Source organism: Procambarus clarkii, chromosome 10, assembly GCF_040958095.1.
Source record: "Procambarus clarkii isolate CNS0578487 chromosome 10, FALCON_Pclarkii_2.0, whole genome shotgun sequence".
NCBI classification, from domain to species: domain Eukaryota; kingdom Metazoa; phylum Arthropoda; class Malacostraca; order Decapoda; family Cambaridae; genus Procambarus; species Procambarus clarkii.
Window position 1 is genome coordinate 41,983,822 of NC_091159.1, and position 20,398 is coordinate 42,004,219.

The 20,398-nt window shown below is 42.3% G+C and overlaps 1 protein-coding gene across 5 annotated transcripts in view; it reads left to right on the forward strand.

Moving 5' to 3' along the window:
- Positions 1 to 19,112, forward strand: part of LOC123775227 (endoribonuclease Dicer) — a 62,591-nt gene extending 43,479 nt beyond the window's left edge. For 3 of the 5 annotated variants that reach the window (XM_045770212.2, XM_069321919.1, XM_069321920.1), the window contains 6 exons: positions 1,122 to 1,316; positions 6,391 to 6,509; positions 9,337 to 9,514; positions 11,711 to 11,794; positions 15,052 to 15,219; positions 17,687 to 19,112. In XM_045770212.2, the coding sequence (XP_045626168.2) occupies positions 1,122 to 1,316; positions 6,391 to 6,509; positions 9,337 to 9,514; positions 11,711 to 11,794; positions 15,052 to 15,219; positions 17,687 to 17,794 (852 nt within the window). In that variant the 3' untranslated portion in view covers positions 17,795 to 19,112. Of the gene's footprint in view, positions 1 to 301; positions 414 to 1,121; positions 1,317 to 6,390; positions 6,510 to 9,336; positions 9,515 to 11,710; positions 11,795 to 15,051; positions 15,220 to 17,686 lie in introns of those variants that run through there. The other 2 variants (XM_069321921.1, XM_045770220.2) reach the window with 2 other exon arrangements.
- The last annotated feature ends 1,286 nt before the right edge of the window (positions 19,113 to 20,398 follow it).

The following is a 20,398-nucleotide window of genomic DNA, read 5'->3' on the forward strand; positions in this document are numbered from 1 at the left end:
GGACATTATATGCATATACATCTGCTGGGAATTTAATTGCGAACACAATGATACCAAAACGAACGACGTAGCACAAGAATTAAGGTGAGAAAACTGAAACGAGTATACACATTTTACTGATTTTGTGCGCTCACAGTAACTTTTCCGACTTTAGGCTTTGCTGTGGGGAGTCTCGCCAGACTTTTGGACATTATATGCATATGCATCTGCAGGGAATTTAATTGCGAACACAATGATACCAAAACGAACGACGTAGCACAAGAATTAAGGTGAGAAAACTGAAACGAGTATACACATTTAGGTGTCGCCGCACGCTCGCCCGCACCATTGGCCCCAGGACGTCAAAGTCTGCGGTGCGCGCGTGGCGCCGGCGATAGTGCTAAACACAAGACTGCCTGGGACTTGGGAGGCCGGTTTGTATTAGTTGGTGTTCGTAAAGTTGTGACCTGTTGTGATGAAACTCACTTTTCTTGTAGTTCTTCAGTTGCTCCTCATCCCTCCTCTGTTCTCTTTCTTTGGGGATTTTGGGGCTTGGTATTGGCAGCTCCTAAGTGGGTCTGGACCCTTGGTGACATGGGCTGCCATCTCATGAAGGCCAGACCCATTAGGTCTAAGTTTGGTCACCCAAGGCATTGATTTGTTGCCCCTTCCTCATTGTTCATTTCCTTCTTTTTAGTAGCTTGTTTTGTTTAACCAAACATTTCTAGTTGGTTTTCTCAGTTTTAGTAGATAATCATATTCTTCCATCATCAAATCATAATAACAATCTTATAATCTTGTTTGATAATCAAACAAGCTTCCCTCACAACATGGGGAATTCTGGTCCTGTTTCTGGTAGGTCAGCATGGGAGAGTTGGAGGCCTGGTGTGATTCTCATGGCTTAACAATAACAGTATTTAAGAAAAATTGCATAACTTAAGGATGTGTTCAATCATTTGCAGTAAGAAAATGCCTCCCAAATTTAGTACATAATAGTAAAAAGAAAAAAAAAAGTCAATTCACAAATTTTAAACTGGCCCTATCACAATTATTCAGATTTTTTAGATCCACTGTTTTTCATTGTTATTCTTAAATTCTTTGGTGGTAAGGTTGAGTGTATTGACTGAGAAACTATATTTCAGAACGAGTCTTTGCTGAAATCACCCTTAGAGATCATCTCTCCACTGCTGAGCGAAGAGTCGTGGGCAAAGACTGAAATAAGAAGATTATACTACACTGCATGCCTTGATCGACTAGAGGAGGCAATTAACTACAGATTTGATGACCAAGCTTTTATTGTGCAGGCTGTGACCCACAGCTCTTATTCTCCAAACAAGGTAAAGCGATGCAGTATTGGGCAGACTCTTACCCATAGCTTTTACTCTCCAGATGGTCTGCATTCTGTGTGCTAATAGTGCTTCCGAGCTGGCTCCTACAGCACAGGTATATTAATTTTTCTGTCAATTTTCTGTCTCCTAAAATTGTTCTTCCTCTTGAAAACATACTCTGGTTCATACTGTCACAAAGAATAGTAACTGTTTTGATCCATCTAACTTTCACTGTTTTTCTCTCTCCTGGATGAACAGTGTTTGAATAGATTCTTAAACTTGACACAACTTGCAATCGAGACTCCAGAGTTCAAATCCCGGGCGAGACAGAAATGGTTGAAGACATTTCCTTCCAGCTAATGCCTCTGTTCACCTAGCAGTTAATAAATAGCTAGGAGATAGTCAACTGTTGTGGAGTTACATCCTGGGCAGGGTCAGTAGTTCTACCTGGAAGGGGGATGGGGAACTTCAAAATAAGCCCACATATATACATACACAGGCTGCCTGTCCCAGACAAAATTAAAATAAATTTAAATTTATCATCCAAACATCCATTCTTTATCTTTTCATAATCTCAACACTTGTAACACTTGATAAATTTTATGAATAAAAAATACATAACAGTACATTACAGATTCACTAGATGCTTTAAAACAAACAAGTTTTTGTCAATAAATATTATATAATATGGGTATTTGCCAAGGGTCCCGATATTTCTCCATACGATCTTGTAATGATGTTTTGGTGAGTATAGTTGTGTTAATTTAGGGAGGTGGAAGTTATGTTGGGTAGCAAGAATGTTGCAAACATATTTCCCTCGACTAACTCATTTTCATGTAAATGTGATGGGCTGTTACCGAGAAATAACAGCAATTTGCTGTGCTCTATCTTCGACAAAGAGACACCTAATCATCTTAAATGCCTCAAGAACAAAAAATGAAACTAAAGAGGGTTTATTAGCCCAGAGTTGCAAGAATCATATAAAATCTAGGAAAGGCAAAGAGAGCAAAATACCATGAATGAAATAATAGAACAAAATAGAACCAGTGAAGAGCAGGGGTGCCATAGGCACAATCAGAGAACACTGTATCAACATCAAAGAGCCACGGTTGTTCAACATCATCCCAGCAAGTATAAGAAATATTGCCAGAACAACTGAGGACGACTTCAAGATAAAACTAGATAGTTTTCTTCAAGAAGTACCAAGTGCATCAGTTGGTGGTCTAGTCATAGGCTCTGAACTGAAAAGTATTGATATGGGAGCTGGCAACTCCCAGGGTGCTGCCTCCTTGTTGTAGCCAGCTATAATTAGGTGGGTTTATCCCCAGTGGGCCAGACAGAGGCTTAGGGCTCATGCAGGAATATCCCTGCAAAAAAAACAAAAAACAAAAATGGGGGTGGGGGTTAAGCTAAATGCATGGTGGAAGCATATGCAGCTTCATTTCTCTATGATATTTTTTTGTTTTTCGGTAATCATAAAAAAAAACTGCTTATTGTCACTATGATGGGGGGGAGGCCACATTCTGGCCTTGCTCTTCAATTGGCTATTAACCACTGGACTGCACCGCCCGACAATACTTGTGGCAGGCGAAGCGCAGGCCAAGAAAATCCGATTTTAACCCCTGGGCTGCTCTTGTGATTATAGCCTGCAACACGCCCAGGTGTAAGAAAAAAAAAAATCCTCTTACAAAAGTGTTCACTTGTGTTCCTGGGCATGGGGGGAGGGGGGAATCGTAGGCGACATATTTTGGCTGCAATAGGGTGAGGAAGTCTGACAAAATTGAGGCGTTGACAGAGCAATCGTCGGAGGCGGTCAGCTCTGCCAGAGCTGTCAGGCGGGAGTTGCCACAAAGCTATTATTATCTAATTATTTCAATGTCTCTTGATTGATTTTTCCTTATTTTTTTGCAGTAATATTGTTCAATAATGTTTAGTGTGATATATTTATATAATAAAGTGTGTGAATCATCGCTACCTTACCTTACCTTATTTTACCTTGGAGTTGTTCCGGGGCTTAGCATCCCCGCGGCCCGGTCATCGACCAGGCCTCCTCGTTGCTGGACTGGTCAACCAGGCTGCTCGCAGCTTGACGTACGAATCACAGCCTGGTTGATCAGGTATCCTTTGGAGGGGCTTGTCCAGTTCTCTCTTGAACACTGTGAGGGGTCGGCCAGTTACGCCCCTTATGTGTAGTGGAAGCGTGTTGAACAGTCTTGGGCCTCTGATGTTGATAGAGTTCTCTTTCAGAGTACCTGTTGCACCTCTGCTTTTCGACGGGATATTCTGCACGTCCTGCCATGCGTTCTGGTCTCATGTGGTGTTATTTGTGTGTGCAGGTTTGGGACCAGCCCCTCAATTATTTTCCACGTACAGATTATTATGTATCTCCCGCCTGCGCTCAAGAGAATACAGGTTTAGGCTTTTTAGTCGGTCCCAGTAGTTTAGATGTTTTACTGAGTGGATTTTAGCAGTAAAGGATCTCTGCACGCTCTCCAGGTCAGCAATTTCTCCGGCTTTGAAAGGGGCTGTCTTTGTGCAGCAGTATTCCACTCTAGAGAGCACTAGCATCTTGAAAAGTATCCTCATCGATATAGCATCTCTAGTGTGAAAGGTTCTTGTTATCCAACCTGTCATTTTTCTTGCAGTTGTGATGGCTACTTTATTGTGTTCTTTGAAGGCAAGATCTTCCGACATGAGTACACCCAAATCTTTTACATTGCCTTTCTGTTCTATGTCATGGTTTGACTGCGTTTTGTACATGGTTTCCGTTTTCATATTTTAATTTTTTCCGTAGTGCATGAGCTGGAACTTATCTTCATTAAACACCATATTATTTTCTGTTTTCTGAAAGACCTGATTTACATCTGATTGGAGGTTTGCCTTGTCCTCTATGTTATCTACTTTCATGAAAATCTTAGTGTCATCTGCAAAGGATGATACAGTACAGTACTATAGATTGTGTCCTTGTCTATATCCGATAGGAGGATGAGAAAATGTACTGGAGCAAGCACAGTACCCTGGGGGACTGAGCTCTTCACGGTTGATGGATGGGATTTTATTTTGTTGACTATTACACATTGGGAAATGTGTAATAGTTAGTCAGGAAATTGTGTATTCATCTGCCTATTTTTCCGGTAATTCCTTTTGAACGCGTTTTATGTGTAATAACACCATGGTAACATTTATCAAAGGCTTTTGTAAAATCTGTGTAAGTTTTATCAGCGTTTTCTCTGTCTTCCATGGTATCTAATGCCATGTCATAGTGGTCCAGCAACTGTAACAAGCAAGTGTGCCCTGTTCTGAAACCATGTTGTCCAGGGTTAAGGAGATGCTGTGATTCCATGTATTTTGTGATCTTACTTCTTAGCGCACACTCAAAAAATGTTATGATGTGCGATGTTAGTGCTATCGGTCTGTAATTTTTTGCCTCTGCCTTATTTCCTCCTTTATGGAGTTGTGCTATCTCTGCTGTTTTTAGTATGTCAAGGATAATGCCAGTATCTAGGCTTTGTCTCCAAAGAATGTGAAAGGCCTGTGATAGTGGTTTTTTACTGTTCTTGATGAATATGGAGTTCCAAGAATCAGGGCCTGGTGCAGAATACATAGGCATACTGTTTATGGCTTCCTCAAAATCCAGTGGGGATAGGGTGACGTCTGATATATGATTTGATGTTGGTATCATGTCCATGAAAAATTCATTTGGGTTATCAATCTTTAGTGAGTTTAGTGGCTCGCTGAAAACAGTCATAATGTTTGCTCAGTATCTCACTCATTTCTTTGTTGTCATCGGTGAAAGTCCCATCTCCCTTTCGCAGGGGTCTGATACTAGATGTGGTTTTTGATCTTGATTTTACATAGGAGGAAAAAAATATTTCAGATTTCTCTCTATTTCACTGATGACCTTTACCTCTCTTTGCCTCTCCTGGGTTTTGTATGATTCTTATAGCTTTAGTTCAATTTCTGCTATACTATAAAATTTCATAAATAGCAATTTCTGCTATTCAATAATTGCTATACTCAAAATTATAATGTTCATATTAGTGATTCAATTATGTTCATATATCTGGGAAGTAATTTTTTTTTTTTTTTTTTTTTTTTTTTCTTTTTTTTTTTAATTTAAAAAAATTCCGGCATGCCCCAGGGCTGCTGGCTGGCTCAGTTCTGAGTGAGCAAACGTGGGTAGTACACGTGCCTCTGGCGCCCAATCCCCTATCCAACGCGGTGTTAAAAGATAACTCTCTGTTAGTGAAATTGAGACCTTATTGTTTGAAGAACATAAGGGGGTCATGATATTGATGACGCTAGGCACGATAAAGACCTAATACAAGTGTCAGATACAAGTGATACAGCACAGATGAAGACGATACAGCGAGCATATCTAGAAGTAGTTGAGCACCACCTTGACCACCCGTGCCATCTCCAGTTTTTATAGATGATACTCTAGATGAATCGTTTTCTGGGTTCAGTGATGATGCTTCTGATACAAGTAGTATAGATGAACAGTGTTTTAGCAAATAGTGTGTGAGTGAGTGTACATAAGTGTAAATAAATTGAATATTGAACACATAATATTACAGCAATAAAAATTTTGTGTGAACACATTAGTGACACATGTATGACAGTTCCTTGGAACATTATGAACATTCTACTGTATACATATTGTAAAGGACACCAATGTGCATCAGATATGATAAAAAAAAAGTCATTAGAAATAATTGAAAATGCATTGAAAAATTAATGAAAATATATTTGTGGCAACTCGCGGGTCTTGAATCGCCCATGCTTTATTTTAAAACATGGGCGCTTCATTTATAAATGAACACTTCATTTTCAGCGCACCACCAGAATGTCACAATAAATGTGCTGCAGCATGGAGGTTAAGGATTGGTGGGGCTAATGTGACATGTGTGGACCTATCTCTGTGTGGCTAGCTTTAAGAAACCACCATGGCCCAGTCAGAAAGAGGTGTATCATTACGTTCAATGCTAGTTTTTGTATTAAATTTGTCACGTGCATGTGGATTTTTCATGTTACAGGTATTTAAATTAGTCACTAAATAATGATACTCCTGATCATATTGCAGGTAACTGATTGCAACCAGAGACTTGAGTTTTTAGGGGATGCAGTTTTGGACTACTTGGTAACAGGGCAAGTCTTTTCTCGTCATGCTTCTTATTCCCCCGGGAAGATATCCGACTTGAGGTAAGGCCTTACTAATGATTCCGTTCATCCATGATTCTGCTCTTATCATTTACCCAATTTATCACTTGTAGAATTAGAGAGGCATTTGTCCAGAGAAGAAAGGAATTCTATATCGGAACGTCAAGTAAATGTACCTTTGCACAATTTCTTCATAAATGGGCTTATTTGAGGGATGTTCTCAATTGTCTGTATATCATCTCTAGTAGGATTTAATAGATTTAATTACCCTTCAGGTGTAGTTCATGTTCCTTCTGGTCTTCCCTTCCCTGGTTCTCGCTCCAAACCATCTTGGGGTTTAGGAGTCGGGTCAGGATTTAGCTCGGATTTTTCCCAGAGTGGTCTCGTCCATATTATAATGATGGGGGTAGTGGAACCTTCTGGTCCTGCCCCCTTACCCTGAGCCTTCTCTTGGGAGAACATCTTCCTGTCTCAATTGTTGGAGGAGGGCTTTGGGGTTATTGGGGGACACACACTAGAAGGTGAAGGGACGATGACGTTTCGGTCCGTCCTGGACCATTCTCAAGTCATTCCTTCTCTGGGGTCTCTCGTCGGGCTCATAGTTTCTGGTCTCTGGGCGAGCTCGCGTGCGTTGGGGGGGTTTTCTGTTCGACGGACGTTCCGTCTCCGTTTTTGTCAGCTAGGGTTTCCGGCTCTGCCTCCTCGGTGGTCACGCCCGAGATCTTCCCGCGGCTCCACCTCATCCTAGGCTTGGATGAACCTTGACGGGGCTGGTTGGGTTCTGCCTCGAGTCTCTCACCTTTGGTGGGTGGTCGGGTGGCTTCATAGTTGGTAACCCACCTGCGTGCTTTTCTTGGCAGCAGTATGGGGTAATTTGGTGGTCCTTCCTTTTCCTTCTGTCCCTTCTTAGGTGGCTGCGTTTGTTGGCGTCGGCTTGGCTTTTCTGGTGGGGGTTGGGGATTGTTGACTTGCCGCATACTGTCGTCTCGTTTTGTGTGGCGCTGGTGGAGCCGCTTCGGCTTGCTTTCGGTCTTGGTGTTACGTCTGCGCCGTTTGTAGGCTGTCTCGTGCATTGTTTCACCTCCAGCCTGTTCGTGCGTCGCTTGGGCTGTCCTGGTCTTTGGACAGCGTGCTCTTTCTTCTCCTCGGTAGGTGGTGGCCCCTTCGGTTCGGGTTTGTTTTGACGGCTCTTTTTCCTGTTGGCGTTTGCCTCTAGGGCTTGGGCCGCTGAGCTTCTTGCTCTCCTTCAATCGTGGCATTTGTTTTGTTTGGTTGCGGCTGTCTCCCTCTTTTCTGGCACGGGGTAAGGCTGCAGTATTCGGGGGGGGGGGGAGGGGGGAAGGTTGGTCCTTGGTTTGTTGGTGTTTGGTTGGTCAGGCCGGAGGTGCGTCGTGTTTTGTGTTCAGTTGAGGCCCTCCTCTGTTATTTGCGCACTGTGGCTTCTGTGTCCTGGGCGCGCTTTCGGTTTATCCAGTTCCGTTCTTCTCTGTTCGCGGGAGAAGGTGTCCCGGGTCGTCCACCGTGCTTTTGCGGCTAACCAGCCTGTGTTCTTTGCCCGTGGCGTTCGTGGTTTCCTGCTCTTGCTGCCGTCTTGGCAGCGTGTCCTTGCTGACTTAAGGCACGGGGCTTTTTGGCGGTCATACAGGGGCCTGGTTGCTCGTTGTCTCGTGTCGTTTCCGGGCTCGTTCGGGCCTGTGTCGCCTTGGGTTGGCGGTTTCAGCCTGTTGTCTCGCTTTCCATTGAGGGGTGCATGGTGTTCGCCTCCCGGATCCGTCCCTTTGACCTTCCTCTGTGGGTAGTTAGCTCCGGGGAGCCGACGGGGCTCCCCCCAGAAAACCAGCGTTGAATATAATGAAACGCCATTTTCTGGGTGTGATCCGGAGGCTCCCCGGCAACCCTCCCTCCCTCCCTCCGGTCGGTGGTTTTTCGCGTGTTTTGACATCCAGCCTCAGAACTGATGGGTGGATAGCCGGCGTGCGAGATCTGGGGCTTCCCCTTCTCCCTCCCAGGGAGGGGGAAGCTGCGCAGACAGGTGCGGTGACGTGTGACGTCATACTTGTTTGCTTGTTTTATGTCGGGGAGTTCTATCCACTAGTTTGGCTTTTGGTAGTAATTTTTACCAGAATAGGTTTGTTTTGGGATGCTTACCTTTCTGGATGTTTGACCCGGTCGATGGCAGACATAGAATGCTTCCAACCACACGGGGGTTTCTATAGGCCATTGCTTCCCTTGCCTTGAGGGGGACAGGTTCTGGCTGTGGTCCCCAGTAGGCCCTAAGAACTCCATACACATGACTGATGCCAAAGTCTGACATTAGCATATCAGCCTGGTATAGCTCCGGGGAGCCTCCGGGTCACACCCAGAAAATGGCGTTTCATTACATTCAATGCTGAGTTTTTTCCTTTGTGGTTTCTTGATTGGCACTTAGTGTCAAATCACCTATTTTTGTGCAGTGCTGGCATGGGCATTGTTGCTTGCATTGTGTCAATACTTCCTCTGTGCCATTTTGTAAGCATTTACATGCATTGTTTCACTTCTGGCTTGCTCATGCTCCACTTGAACCCACTTGGTCTTTGGACTGTGTTCTCGCCTTGTTTTCTTCGTTTCTAGCCTTTTCTTCTTTTCAAGATTTGTCTTGCAGGCAGTGTCTGTATTACACTCCCGAGATACTTTGTGCAATTTCACCCTGCCAGTCAGGGTGCCTCCCCACTCCACAAATTAAACTGCCTCACTACCCATGAAAGTGATGACAACATGCCATAGTTGAAAGTAACATAAGTCTTAAGATAATGTATTTTGTGTGATTATTCATGTTGCAAGAGTAATGTGTGATTTTTCTAATTTTATTGATCTGTGTTTTTCATTGCAGATCATATTATGTCAAGAATGAAACTCTGGCCAGAGTTGCTGTAGACATGAAACTTCACAAACATTTACTCTACCTGGCACCCAAACTAGAGGCTTCTATTGACAATTTTCTGAAAATTTGTGAGCACTCCTATGAGGAAGATACTCTGAATACTGAAGCAGACGAGGTGGATGGAGAGGTAGGATATTAAGTGTTCCAAGATATAAACTTTATATTACTGTACTTGTGAACCAAGATAATATTGTTAGATTCTGTAAAGAGTATTGGCATGAAATCATTATTTGCTATTTAACAAATACTGCAATATAACTTTCTTATTATACAGGGGGTGTGGTTCTTAGTTGCATAGTTGATTGGTAGAATAAAAGCAATTTTCTAGGGGATCCCCTCGTGGTTCTCGGAAGCTACTATCCTGAGATGGTACCATCTACTATGTCACAACACCCAGGGACTTCTGTAGGCCTACCGGGAACAAGTACTAGAACCTAGCCTACTCAAGGAGGTGCAAGGGAACGATGACATTTATTTACGCCACCTCGCTGGGAAAGATTGGTAGAAAGTCAGTGAGTTAAATCAAGCCATTACTTGCTTCAAAATAGACTAATGCCTAAACACCCAACTAAAGAACTCCCACAACTATGTAAACAAATGATATAAATATCTCTGAACTAACGTGAGCTCATTTGCCCACCCTCCCACTTGTTTGGGAGAGTGGGGAAGGTACTTCACTGTCAGCTGGCACATGGTGTCCCAGGCTATAGCTGATGTAGTGGATATCAGGTCAACTCTTTGTTATGCTGGCTTCAGTGTTCTGCTTGTTCAACTAAGTGGTAACATTTGCACTTGGTGGTATTTCCTGTACACTGTGATATAGTTTGAGCCAAGGTTTGTGCATTCTTGGAGCTGCATGTATGCAGGGTTACCTTTCCTGTGTGCTCCCTAGTTCTGTCCTTGCATTGCCAAGATTATCTTCTCTGCAATCTTCAGGAGTCGCTTTCTTAGAGGTCTTCCTCGCTTGTGGTGGCCTTCGGCTAAGGTGAGCCAGTGGTCTTGAAACTTTCCCATCTTCACTCTGGTTGGGAGTGGCTTTGGCTGGTGGTTTGTACTCTTTCCTCAAAGCATTGAGATCGGCTCTGTAGCTGCGTATACCAGGTTGTTGGCTTGATTTTATATGATCCCAGTGCCTGGGTGTCCTGAGGTCCCCCCCCCCTCCCTTTCAGGCCCTGGAAATCCCTTGCAAGTTCTGTGATCTCATGTATATTACCCCTGAATTTGCTCTCACTTTGTATGAGGTTGAGGGTTGCTCGTTGCCACATTGCGATGATCATTCCTTCTGCCTCAACTATGCTATCTGTTGGGTAGTTAGGTGATACCTTCAACCCTGATTCTTGTGGGGTTTGTTCTTCCCATGCAACTCTTCGTTCTGACTCCCAATGAGGTTGGGCTTTTCAGGCAGAGAATGCTTTACATGTTAAGTCATTTACTTACATTCTTGATCACTGCCCATACTCTTAAACTATTTATCAAATCTAACCAATTATTTTACATATGTATCTCCATGTCTATATTTCTTTGACCTCTTATTTAGGTCAGGTCTTGCAGAATAACTCAAAGGTAGACTCATTTTTCAGGTACCTGGGATCATAACAGTTGGCACTGTGCTCTCTCCACTTAGAAGGCATCAGTTGCTAGTGGGTTGCTCTGGCATTTTCAAAATTGCCCCCTTTGATGATGCGCTAGGGATGGTTTGTCCAGCGCGAGGTCTTGGGCTCCCCCTCTCGGGGAGGGTGGGGGGGGGGTTATGCAGACAGCTGCGCAGCAATGTGATGACATCATGCTAGTTTGCTAATTTTCATTTGGGTAGTTCTGTTCACTCGTTCGGCTTTCGGAGCAATATTTTCACCAAAATAGGAGTTTGTTCTGGGGCACCTACCTTTCTGGGTGCCAGACCCAGTTGATGGCAGACATAAAATGCTTCCAACCACACGGGGGTTTCTATAGGCCATTGCTCCTCGTGCCTTTCTGAGAGGTCCCAGGTTCTGGCTCGTGGTCCCTGGTAGGCAAGAACGCCATGCACATTGACTGATGCCAGAAAGCTAATATATCCATATCAACCTGGAAAGGTCCGGGGAGCCTCCGGGTCTCACCCAGAAAATGGCGTTTCATTACATTCAACTCTGTTTTTTTTTTTTTTTTTTGTATCATTATCTATTTTTCTTAAAAAGCTGTTAGGTGCAAGCCTTAATAGATTTGCTGCTTTGTGGTTATGATTAATCATGAGATGTAAACCACATCAGCCTTCCTGGATCTATTACTCTTTCAAGTAGATAAAATATAGGAATATTGCAATGATAAATTACATTTTTTATTACAGGACGTTGATGTACCTAAAGCTTTGGGTGACCTGGTTGAAGCCATCATTGGAGCCGTGTATCTTGACAGTGGGAGATCTCTCGAGGTTAGTCAAATTTTGTAAGAATTGTTAACAAAAAAGTCATAAATGAAAGAATAACATGTTTGAACTTGCAAAATCCTTGGGTGTGTAAGCAAATTTATCAAGTCAGATTATATTTCATGTGTCAAACTCACTCATTTCTCATTTATATTGGCCCCCCTTATGGAAGGCTACTTTTATGTAGTGTCACATCATCATAATGAGTCATTTTCATCTGAGTAATTATTTAAGTGTAGTTAAAGGACAAGAGCTATGCTCATGGTGTCCCACCTTCCCAGTATTCTTTATATGATGCCTTGAAAGTACTGACGGTTTTGGCCTCCAACGCCTTCTCATTTAACTTGGTCCAACTGTTTACCAAGTGCTTGCAAAAGTAAATTTCTAATGTCTTTTTGGCAGCTTTGTTTTCTTAGTTTTAAATCTATGACTGTGTGTTCTTGAAGTTGTAGTTTTCAAGTACTGTATTCTTCTTTTTCACTTTTGTCAATTCCTGTTACTATTTTGAACAAAGTGATCATGTCACCTCGTTTTCTTTTATTTTTTTGATGTGGTATATTTAGTACCTCTAGCCTCTCCTCATAGCTCTTGTTTTGCAGTTTTGAACAGCAGGCTGTACCCATAGAGGATAAAAATTGCAGAACAATGTCCTTCAGGTAGAGGAGTGCAGAAAAGGGGGAGGCGGACAGCAGACCCAGGACAAATGATGAGTCGAGAGATGAGCCAACACAGCCTGTGATAAGTGAGGTGGGCGGAAAAGAACATGGCAACTGCTTCCTGGAGCACAGGAGCTTATAATTTGGAAAGCACAGCCGATGCTGCAATAACAGAACCAAAATCCCTGCAAGAGATGCTCTGCCAAGCACATCAAAATCCTCCAAGAGCTACTCACCATGAAACTATAGAGAAAGAAAGTGCATGGCAGAAAGCTAACTCATAAAGTAGTCGCTGCCTGAAAAGCCATAACTCAACAGGAGGACCCGAAAGAGTAGTCGCATGAGAACAAACCCCACATGACTCAAGGTTGAAGTTGTCACTGCCCTGTAGGGGGCCTACAGTTGTGCCTTCCCTACAGTGACCCGACACCATAGGGGAAAAACAGGAAATAATAGGAAATGACATTGTAGACAAAGCTGCAAAACTTGCAACTAAGAGAAGAAATGTAGACATTTACATACCACAGAGTCTATCACAGATTAAGAAAGTAATTAGAAACAAAGCAATGCAGAAGGTGTACAGTGATCACAACACAGCAGTTGCAACATCAGGATTTGCAGGTTGATACAAGAATCCAACCAACTATGAACCACTTAGTTCGATGAAAGGGAGCAGTAGAAGAACAGAAGTACACTTACATCGCATCAGGCTTGGATACCCATGTGCATGAGAAATAGGCTTACAGGTTCTATAATATGATAGGAAATGTCAGAACTGTGGAGAAATGCCCCACAGACCACTGGAACGTTATCTAACACAGTGCGGAGTTACAAACCCATTAAGATTTCAACTTAGATTCAACAGAGCAGAAGTTGTTGTTAAACATATGGGACAAAATCTTATTGAAGCCACCATACAAGTCATAAATACTCATACTCCATCCAAGTAAAGCAGAAACAAGCAACATTTAGTGGGCCAGCCAGAGGCTTAGGGCCCGCACAAGAAAAAAAGATCTTCTTGCCCCTGCAAAAAAAAAAAAAAAAAAAAAAAAAAAAAATATGTGAACCTGACAGCTGGGTGGACAGCGCTTCGGATTCGTACTCCTGAGGTTCTGGGTTCAGTCCCCAGTGGAGGCGAAAACAAATGGGCAGTTTATTTCACCCTGTTACCTAGCAGTAAATAGGTACCTGGGAGTTAGACATCTGTTACAGGCTGCTTCCTGTGGATATGTAACAAAAAGGAGGCCTGGTCAAGGACCCGGCCACCGTGACGCTAAGCCCAAAAATCATCTCAAGATAACCTCAAGAACCTGACCCAACAGGTGTCATGGCGGAGGCAGAAGGAATGAACGTAGCCATCTGGTATGGATGACATACAATCCCCAAATTCGTTCAAAGCAAGATCAGGTTCAGGGAGAAATCCATAGGGACCCCCAAACCTGCTGGAGATTACCAGGGCCCGAAGGAATCGACCAAGCATGATACCCAGGCACTGGAACACTATGCAAGATCTAGAAAAGATAATACATTGCTGAATCTATATATACGAAACCATAGTGTGGTGTCCCTGTCTCGTAATGCTTTGGAGAACTACGTATAAAAACAGTGTAGTAGGCAACACATCCTGGCTACAACAGCTGAAAATGCCAACCTCGACATACTAATGCATAGTATGCAAGTACTGGGTGCATTCTAAGCCAACAAATGCTCCAACAAACCCAAGTAAAGATAGGAAACTGAAGAAATCTAACTCAACCTGGGAGAGGACCACCACAAGCAAGGATGACGTCCAAGGAAGTGACCCTCCCCCAAACACCCCGGGGAAAGAGAACCCTGAAATGCATGCAGTACTAGACAGCACATAGGGAAGATAACCCTGTGCACGTGCAGCTCAAAGCGCACTAATGTCCAGGCTCACGCTACACTGAAAATGTAAATAAAATCTAATGATGGTCAGGAACAATAACTTAACTGAAGCAGGAGACTGGAGCCCAAGTGGAGAGAGGCGACCCGATACTCATACTACACGCATCAGCATAGAACTGAGGGCAGTGTCACCAGCTGACCGCGAGCTACATACCCCCTTCCCTCAGATGAGTGGGAGAGGTTGAGCTGACGAGCTGCAGCTGGTATTTTTTTATTGTTTATAATGCTAGGGCGTTCTTTTGTCAGTTCATGAGGTTACAGTCTCTACTACAGCCATCTGTTGATTGTTTTGTCTCGCTGACTTTCTGGGTGCCCTCCCTGGTTGTGGTATAAATAAATAAATACTGTATGTAAATAAATGTCACTGCTCCTTACACCTCTATTAAGGGGGCCAAGTTCTGGCTATTGGCCAAATAGTACTCCAAAACTGATGCGACCCAATAGATGGTGCACTATCAGTAATAGTTGCTTCAGGGAGCCACAAGGGGGCTCCCCTCAGAAATTGGAAATATTTTTCTGGTAGGTGGAGCAGGTTTTTATAAAGATGCTCCAAGAGGGTTAAACTCATTACAGTATTTTTCAAACTCTAGCTCTTATTCATTATAGTAAATCAACTTATAATATCAAATTTATCATACATAATGTGGGATATATATTTAACTACATAATGTTTGTCCTCAGAAAACCTGGAAGGTAGTAGAATTGCTCATCGGAGTCAGAGTGGAGGAATCATTCATAAACATCCCGGTGAACTGTGTGCGTGAGCTCTATGAGAGAGCACCTGGAAAAGTAAAGTTTGAGAAAGTTCCTCGTCATAAAAATGATGACGTTGCCAAGTATAATGTGCAGGTAGGTTAACAGTGTGCTACATTCACTCTTAATCACTAGTGTAATTGTTGATGTAAATATATTAGATGAGATGATATAAAGATGAGATTAAAATTATTAAGAAAATGAAAAGCAGAAATGAGAGCAGATAGGTTGTTGATTGAAATGAGGAACAGACAGGAACCTGAACTTTAATGGTGTGTTTGTTGTCCCCAGTAAGGCTCAGGGTATTTTGGTTCCCCGATTTCCACTGTGGACTTTTTTAGGTTTGGTACTGTGGTGCTTTCCTTCTGTCTCTTGATATGTTTATGGATGTCTCGGCACTGGGATTCTTTTGACTCCTTGAGGGCTGGCCCAGCCCTGGTTTCAGGCACTGCTTACTCGATGTCTGAACCCGGGTGTTTTTCTGCTGCTCCACCTGTTTCAGAAGGTTGGGCTAGTGACATATTTTCCTGGTTCGGCTCTTCTGCTCTACGCATCTTGACTTAAACATGCATATTTATCGCCATTTATATGGTGATTGGATGGCTGGGTGAACGGTGTCCCACTTCGAATCATCTTCTCGGCTGATGCATGAGATTTCTTTGCGGTCTTTTCACCGTTTTCTCTTTCTTCATTGTTACTCTTCAATTTTCCAAGCTGGTTGTTTTGTCCTTTCTTTCTTGGCATCTGATTCTGAATACTGTCTCCTCTTATCATGCTGCTACAGCTTGTGTTCGGGGCTAACACTTTTTTGGCCCCATTTTGCAAGCTTTCTCATGCTTTAACCTCCAGCCAGCTCGTGCATCTCCTGAGCCTGCCTGGTCTCTTCACCTGGTTCTTTCTTTCCTTTTTTCTCCTCAGTTTCTTGTGGCCCCTTCCATCATGGATTGTTTTTTCAAGGCTGTATTTTTACTCTCCTTGGCTTCTAGTTGTTGAGTGGGTTAGCTTCATACACTGCTTTCAGGTCAGGGGTTTTGTTCTTTTGGTCCTGGTGAGCTATTTGTTAACTTGCAGCCGACTCCTCCTTATCCAGCAAAGAATGAGTCGGCGGGCTTCCGGAGGAGTCCTTTCCTTGTTGTTGCTTGGTTGGTTCAGCCAGGGGTGCATCATGCTCTGTTTGGTGGCGGATCTTTGCCGCTACCTTGTGCCATCGGTTCTGCTTCGGTGGATTTGTTAGTTGATTTGGTTTCCTTCGTTCCCTGTTCCAGGGCTTGTATTTCTCAGGTTGTCCGCGGTATCATTAAGTCTAGCCAACCTGCGGTCTACCCTCGTGCCCATGATGTTCGGAAGTATGCCACTCTGACAGCAGTGTTTGCTAATATGTCTTGGGCCAATATTCGAGTGCAGGGGTTTTGGAGGTTTACCAGAGTCTTGGTGGCCATGTATCTTGTTAACGTTACTGGTTCCTTGTGTTGCTTTGGGTTGTGAAATTACTGAAGTGTAGTTACAAGATGAGAGCTATGCTCACAGTGTCCCTTCTTCCCAGCACTCTTTGTTATATAACGCTTTGAAACTACCAACTATTTTGGCCTCCACAACACTCGCATAACTTGTTCCAACTGTCTACCACTCTGCTGAAGTGAATTTTTTTTATTTCTTCAGCAGCTTTGTTTAGCTAGTTTAAATATCTGACCTCTTATTCTTGAAGTTCCAGGTCTCGGGAGCTGATAAGTTTTTTATCGATTATCGTTACTATTTTGTACATAGTGTTGCTTCCTTTTGAGGTGTGTGTGTGTGTCGCAGTAGACAGTCTTATCCTTGAGTTGATTCTTGCAGTGCTGCCTCCTCCCTGGTGAGTGCTCTTTATTGTACTTCTCTGTGGGTAGTTAGCTTCAGGGAGCCAACTGGACTCCTCCCAAAAAAAACAGCATTGAATGTAATGAAACGCCAGATTCTGGCTGAGCACTGGAGGCTCCTTTTCCCAGGGTGTCGGTGTGTTTCATCATCATAGAACTGTTAGTGGGGAGGGTGGTGGCAGTTATGGTTGACTTAATGTAAAGTGTTCATAGCCCATCACTTTCTGCACATCTGAGGGGGCCAGGTTCTGGCTCATGGTCCCTAGTAGGCCAATAGAACTCTGCGATTGATGGCACCTAGTAGTATGGCACTGATTCAGTGATAATAGCTTTCGGACCTCTGGGGGCTCACCCAGAAATTGGCATTTCATTACATTTGACACTGTTTTTTCCATAAAAGTATATGCCATCACATACACCATTTGACATTATGAGGAATACCGGTGGAGTATGAAGCCTACCTCTGGGCAGTGTGTCATTACTCACGGCTAGGCATATGAAGCCTTCTCCATAGGATGTACAGTATAGTGGTTATTCTGGGATAGTGGAATTAAGGCATAACCTACTTTCGAATGTGTTTTGTAACTTTCAATTGCCAAACCTAGTTGTTAACAGGTTGTTGAGCAGCTAAGAATGAACTTTATATTGGTTGGAAATGTGTTCACTCACATTGTTTTCTTAATACATTTTGTATAATTTCATCCCAACAGATTTTGGGCTTGCCAATTCTTTGTGGTCAAGGGAAGAATTATAGAACTGCAAGGATAGCAGCAGCAAAACTGGGACTTCAAAGGTTACAATCTCTTCAGGATCAGTGAGCCTTGCTGCTTGTTACTCTTAAGTACCTTCCTGTTTTTGCCATACTAGATGAAACTGTAAACCAACATAAGCAATGTAATGTTCTTTTTCTTGTTAATTATCAGTCATGGAAGGAGAATTTGTGTGCGTGCATGTGTAATTTCCTAAGCGTAGTTGCAAGATGGAGAGCTACACGTGTGTTGTCCTGCTTGCTTACCTATCAGTGACTCAAGAGAGTGGGATCTTGCTCTTTATGCTCTCCTCTTAGCCATTTATACCTGATGCACTAATTACCCCTCTCAATAATATTTTCATCATCTTTCATTTTAAAGTTGTGGTTGGAATTGGCTTCAGCAACCTCTTGAATGTCTTGCACTTTCTTACCATCTGTACACGTAACGAGATCTTTCTTACTTTTCTTTGACTCAGTTGCATATCTAGTTTCCACCACTGTCCTCTTGTCTTATTTCTTTTTAATTAAAATAGGTTTCCTTTATCCATTTTATTCCTTTCAAGAACTTTCATAATACTCAAAATTTGAGGATTAGTTTTAAAAGGTGGCCAGTTGATGCTGGCATAAGACCATAGGTGGTGTTGGAATGTAAATACTTGTGTACTGTTATATTGTGTTATTGTGAATGTATAGATTGACATTTAGTTGTGTTTTATACTGTCCTCAGCTGTGTTCTTTGCCAATTCGGTAGCCTCGTGTTGATGAATGATAATAATAAATGATATTGTGAAATATAACTTGAATGTATAAATGATACATATTGAGATACTGAGACATAACTAGTCACCTATGTACCTATGCACTGTGCACCAATACACCAATGTACAAAGTCTCTCTGGAAACAAAGATGAATGTGTTTCAGCTTTTTATCTTCACGTGCAATTTATTGTACACAGTGCTATAATGTCTTCCTTTTAGCCATATTTATGCAAGTCATTATCATCCTCCTTTTTATATCTCAGGTATTTTACTTTTTTTCTTCATGTGTTTATCTGAGCATTCCTTCAGCTTGTTCAGAAATGTTTAGTGAATATCCAATAGAGTCAATGCATTTTTTAGTTTTGGGGGTTACTTTATTTTCAATATCTTTTTGTTTCAAAGTACAGTATATGTGTATTCCTCCCATTGTAAATAAAAATTAAGTACAGTCTATTTTTTATGATAAAACATTATTGCATTGAAATCTTCCATTATTTTTGTGTAAAGAAGAAGTCAGTGGTTTATTTTTACTTAAGTGGAGTTTATTTTGTATACTTAAATAATGTAAATAATGTGATGCTCCTTCAAATAGAAATGACTTATTTTATTAAAATGTAAAATTTCAAGTTGTATTAATTACCAGATAATTACACACTAAAGTTCATAATGAAATCACAATGGCGTGATTTATCAATGAAAATCATCGAGGCAGTGGAGTGACTTGAGCCAGCGCCCTGATGATTCCCAGACACCTGCCTTAACCAACTTGCACAATGCCTTATTTTCAAATGCAATGTTTATAAGTTGCATTTAATTTGATATATTTTTCTTCAAATTACAATGGTACTGTGGCTAGTATTTAATTTTTATATTTTTGGCAGCACTACTGATGCTATCCTATTCTATATGAAGAATTATAGAGCTAGCCATAATGTTAATCTAATATCCTCATCTCTCAGAATAGATAGTCATATTTAAAATCAGTGACATGGAATGCAAGTCTAGTCCACTAACCTGTACAGTGGCACCTCGACTTACGATGTAAATTTGATCGAAAAATGCGACTCGACTTACGATAGTGTTGTCGACTAACGATATTTGTTGGTACACGTTTGGGTCGACCGAGCGCGTGGTTCCCAGTCACGCAGGCCGACCTGCCTTGGTTTACTAGAGCTGCCCGCTTAGTGATGATCACGCCTATAAGAAATTCCGTTTTTGTGGTGATTTTTTGCTTTTTGAACATAAAACTGATTATTATATATCATGCCATGGGTCCCAAGAAAGTCAGTGGTAAGGTTCACCATACGAAAACCCATGTAAGGATGACCATAGGGCAAAAACAAGAGATCATTCGTAAATGTGAAGATGGTGTGCAGGTTGTTGAACTAGCTAGGCAATACAGCAAATCTCGGTCAACGATATCCACCATACTTACTAAGAAAAAAAACATTGAGTGCTAAAGTGGCAAAAGGCGTATCAATAATCACGAAACATAGAACACACACACTTGAGGATGTTGAACAGTTTTTATTAATTTGAATACACAGCAAGGAGTTAGCAGGTGATAGAGTTTCAGAGGCTATCATTTGTGAAAAAGCAAGGAAATTGCATGAAGACCTTTTAAAGAAAACCCCTGGAACGAGTGATGCAAATGTGAAAGAGTTTAAGGTGAGCAGGGGATGGTTTAAGAAATTTAGAAAAAGGAGTGGCATTCATAGTGTTCTGAGTGTTGTGAGCTGGTGGAGGAACACAGCGAAGAACTGACCACCGAAGAACTGCACAAGAAGCAGCAACAAGAGACAGCTGAGGAAATTTCTTCAGGGGAGGAGGAGACAGTACAGAATGTCCCTTCCTCATTAATTAAGAAAATGTGTGCAGCATGGGAAGAATTGCAAACTTTTGCTGAAACGAC